Here is a 4121-nt window from a genome sequence, read left to right on the forward strand (position 1 = left end):
GAGTGTTGAGGAGAATATTTGGACCGAAGAGAGATGAAGTGACAGGAGGTTGGAGAAAACTGCATAACGAGGAGCTTCATAACTTGTACTCTTCTCCAAGTATAATTAGAATGATCAAGTGAAGGAGGATGAGGTGGGCAGGTCATGTAGCACGAATGTGGGAGACAAGGAATGCGTATAGGATATTGGTGGGAAAGCCAGAAGGAAGGAGACCACAGGGAAGACCAATTCGTAAATGGGTGGACAATATTAGAATGGATCTTAGAGAGATAGGATGGGATGGTATGGATTGGATAGATCTGGCTCAGGATAGGGACCAGTGGAGGGCTCTTGTGAACATGGTGATGAACCTTCAGGTTCCATAAAATCCTGGGAAATTCATGAGTAGCTGCAGAATTGGCAGCTCCTCAAGAAGGGCTCAGCTCCATGAGTAAGTAAGTAAGTACGTTACTCATAGATGTAAAAGTATGGAGGCTGTTAATTGTGTCTGTGTTACATAGCATCAGGTCAAGCTTTGTGACAAAGAATTAAGTTTCTGCATGTGCATCCTTTAGGTTGGCCTCAGAAAATTGGATCTTGTGGTGTGATGTTTGAAGCAGGTGGTACAGAACATGCATATGCTATTGCTATTTAAAATAGGTTCACATACTATCAATGAATTCACTTTGTATAATCTTTTATCAGAACATATTCCATGTGTTATGGCAGGAGAGGAATACATGTAGCATAAAAAGTTATTTTTGTGTTTTGTTTTCTTTTATTTGACATATTTGGCTGTCTAAATAAATTAGTAAATATGCAAGTAAGTTGCATTATTTCCAGACAAACTTTTAACAAACTATGGCATTTGTATATTTTATGTGTCATATTTTATGATCTAAAATGCTGGGAAAGTGTTGGTTGTATCAATTATAAATATGTAGTGGCAGTTGTGGTACGTAGACATTTATTATAATTGTAATTTGTTGGTAGTATAATATTTTGTCTCTCCAACAGATAGCAGCTGTTTTCTACTATCTCTGTGTGGTGGCACTACAGTATGTGGCTCCACTCATTCTGTGCCTTTACCTGACATTCATGTATAAAAGTCTTGGTGAGTGACATTCGCTTCTGTTTCTGAGACTCTTATTTTTACCTTCCTTTAACAAACTTCTTGTTGTGGTCTAGTGGTCAGAGGTCTGGGTTCGATTTCCGGTGATACCAGATTTTCTGAGACATAGTGGTTTGGAACGGGGTTCACTCAGCCTCATGTGCATAATTGAGGAGCTATTTCAAGGAAATATCAGCTCTGGTCTAGAAAACCAAAATTAACAGCAATGGGGATTCATTGTGCTGACCACACAATACCCTCTATCCGTTAAAGTTGGCACTAACTTCACCAACAAGCGGCCATAACTCGGTCAGTATAGTTCACTTGCTTGTTGTTTTTTTTTAACAAACTTGATGTGTCCCTTCTTATTTAGATAGAAACTAACAGCTTTTCATTCAGAAGTTTCTGAATATGTCTGTCATATTTATATAAAATGCCTGGGGGTTCATTAAGATAAACCAACGAACTCTTTAAAGCAGAATCCCATAGAAGCTGACAGTCATGTAACTGATTAAGAAATTCATTGTCCCTTATGGAACTTGATGGTTCATTACTGTATTCATAATACAATACCATGGGACCCAATCCTGAACAATTTGCATCCTGTTCACATCCTTACACCATATTTCCTTAAGATCCATCTAAATATTATCCTCCAAATACCCTCTTATTGTTTTCCTGAATGTGCCAACTGGTCTCTTTGCTTCATATTTTCTTCCTAAAATTTTGTTTGCATTTCTCAAGATAAATACTTTGTTTCTTCAGTACAGTGTTAGCAGCTACCATGGACTTACTCAAGATGGAGTATGGCTGTTTGCATATAGTAGCAAACATAAGCCTAGCACTCTGTAATATGCTATATCAACATAGGTCAATATAATTCCGTGTGACTATCAGATCTTGTTGGTACTGAATTGAAAAAAATGTAAAGTTGTTGCTGTGCATAACTAATTAAGCACTAATCCATGAAGGCATATGGGGCAGTGGATGTATAGATTCATGCATTCATGACCTTGGCACTATTTGGAAGTGACTGGTCAGCTTCACTCCCTGGCCACTTTACCCTGGAGGAAGAGTCCCTGCCCATTGGATAGGAGGCTGGATGGGCCCCAGAACCGGTCTGGGTGGTGTGGAGAAGAGAAAAATCTTACCCCTATCTTACTCAAACTCTGACCCCTTGGCTGTCAAGCCTGTATCTAGTCATTATACTGACTATGCTATCCCAGCTCCTGTTCATACTGAATTGGTATTAGGATTACCGGCTTTTAGCAAATAGTTTGAATAAGATTATTTTTGCAGGCAACTACAGTTGGGCTGGTTTATTTTTGAATCCCACGGCAGAGGAATGCTCTGCATCAGCAGCCCACTTTGTGCCATTACCAAGTCTTAGTGGTGAAGAGTCAATACGAGAGTCTGCCCATCAATTCACACTTGCTCTTGACTCGCTTAAACAGGTTTGTTTCCAGTTAAGACATTAATGTGGATACTTTATTTACTTTATCAAATGGATTCAATTGAAAGTAAAATTTCCTTGTTTTGATATTGCTGTCCTAACATTTTATGTTCACAATGAAACAGTTCATTCCGGAATGCAAGTGACAAACTTAGACTAGTGGAATACCAGTTGAAATTCAGTGGAAAGTTAGAGGAAGTACAATATATGCATAGTTTAGCCTGATTGGTATAAGTGTTGATAACATTGATATTTTTTTCTTTGTGGTGTATATTATAATACTAAAGAGTTTTGTATTTGGGTATAATTTATTACCATGGGACCTGTCTGATAAATTCTGTATGCTTTGCTTGCAAAAGACTTGTTTTATTTCTGCTTACTCAACACTGGAGTTGTCAAGCAACAGTGACATTTACACCATGAGGTGTATGAAAGAGTGCATTTCATCGCACTTTATTATCATGTCAAAATCTATGTGAGTTATGCCCAAAAACTTGTTAAATTTTATTTTAAAAATTGTTTTCTCAGTTCATCAGTAGAGTACTGTGCTCTCATGTAGGAACAATCCTATATTAAGCTTTAGGGAAGAATGAGAAATTGTGTTTCTAAAGTGAAGTCTAGTTTATAAGTAAAGTTACCTACTATATTAATGAGGGGGCACACAGTAGCATAGTGGTTGAGGCACTATGCTACAAGTCAGAAGGTCGCGGGTTCAAATACCGATGAGATCATTGGATTTTTTCAATTGACCTAATCCTTCCGGCCACACTATGACCCTGGGGTTCACTCAGCCTCTAACAGAAATGAGTACCAGGAATCAAATAAACAATTTTCCTGGGGAGTAAAGCACGGCCGGTGCATAAGGCTGACAACCTTACCGCCATCTTTGAGCCGATAGTCTAGATCAGTGCTTCTCAACCTTTATGAGACCGCGGCCCAGTAAGTTCTTTTTTTATAAGACGAGGGCCCAGTCCCAAGAAATTTACTCATAAATACCTTTCCAGTTTTGTTAAAGTTCATGCATTAAGCTAACGTATTATTAGTAATTAATTATAGCATAATCATTAAGAGTATTAGTACACTTATGTATACGGTGTGGCATGTTGACAAACATAAAATTACATTTAAATTAGTTATCAATCTCTGGACTAATGAAATCTTGTAGCATTTTGTAGTTTCCTCAGACCAATATCATTAAATTAATTTGTGCTAATTTTCATTGACATATCCCATGCTGATCACCAAAAACTTATGTTATTCAGCGTAAAATTGATTACTGTATTATTAAATTGATTTTAATGATGTTGGTTTGAAAAAAAACGACAGTGAGAAAAATATTTATGCATTGTAACTCACCATAGAAGTCAGCTGAGTAGGGGAAGAAGCAGAAGGATGTCAACTTGCCGGCCAAACACTTATTATCACATACACTCGCCAAATAATTATATACGTAAAGTATGTAATTTGATAAATAAAAATGTATGAATCTCTCAATTCTAAACACTACTTCCAGCACTAATTAATATTTTGATTTTAAAGGCGCAGCTCTTTAACACAGCAATTATAAGTTATTGGAAA

At 37.2% G+C, this 4121-nt stretch overlaps 1 protein-coding gene across 3 annotated transcripts in view; it reads left to right on the forward strand.

Annotated features, from left to right (window-relative positions):
- The window catches only part of LOC111862329 (transmembrane protein 161B), a 29100-nt gene that overhangs the window by 19854 nt on the left and 5125 nt on the right, over nt 1–4121 (forward strand). For all 3 annotated transcript variants that reach the window (XM_023847624.2, XM_023847623.2, XM_023847625.2), the window contains exons 9-10: nt 997–1093; nt 2390–2544. In XM_023847624.2, coding sequence (XP_023703392.1) covers nt 997–1093; nt 2390–2544 — 252 coding nt within the window. The remainder of the gene's footprint in view (nt 1–996; nt 1094–2389; nt 2545–4121) is intronic.

This window comes from Cryptotermes secundus, unplaced genomic scaffold (genome assembly GCF_002891405.2).
Source record: "Cryptotermes secundus unplaced genomic scaffold, Csec_1.0 scaffold408, whole genome shotgun sequence".
Lineage (NCBI taxonomy): Eukaryota > Metazoa > Arthropoda > Insecta > Blattodea > Kalotermitidae > Cryptotermes > Cryptotermes secundus.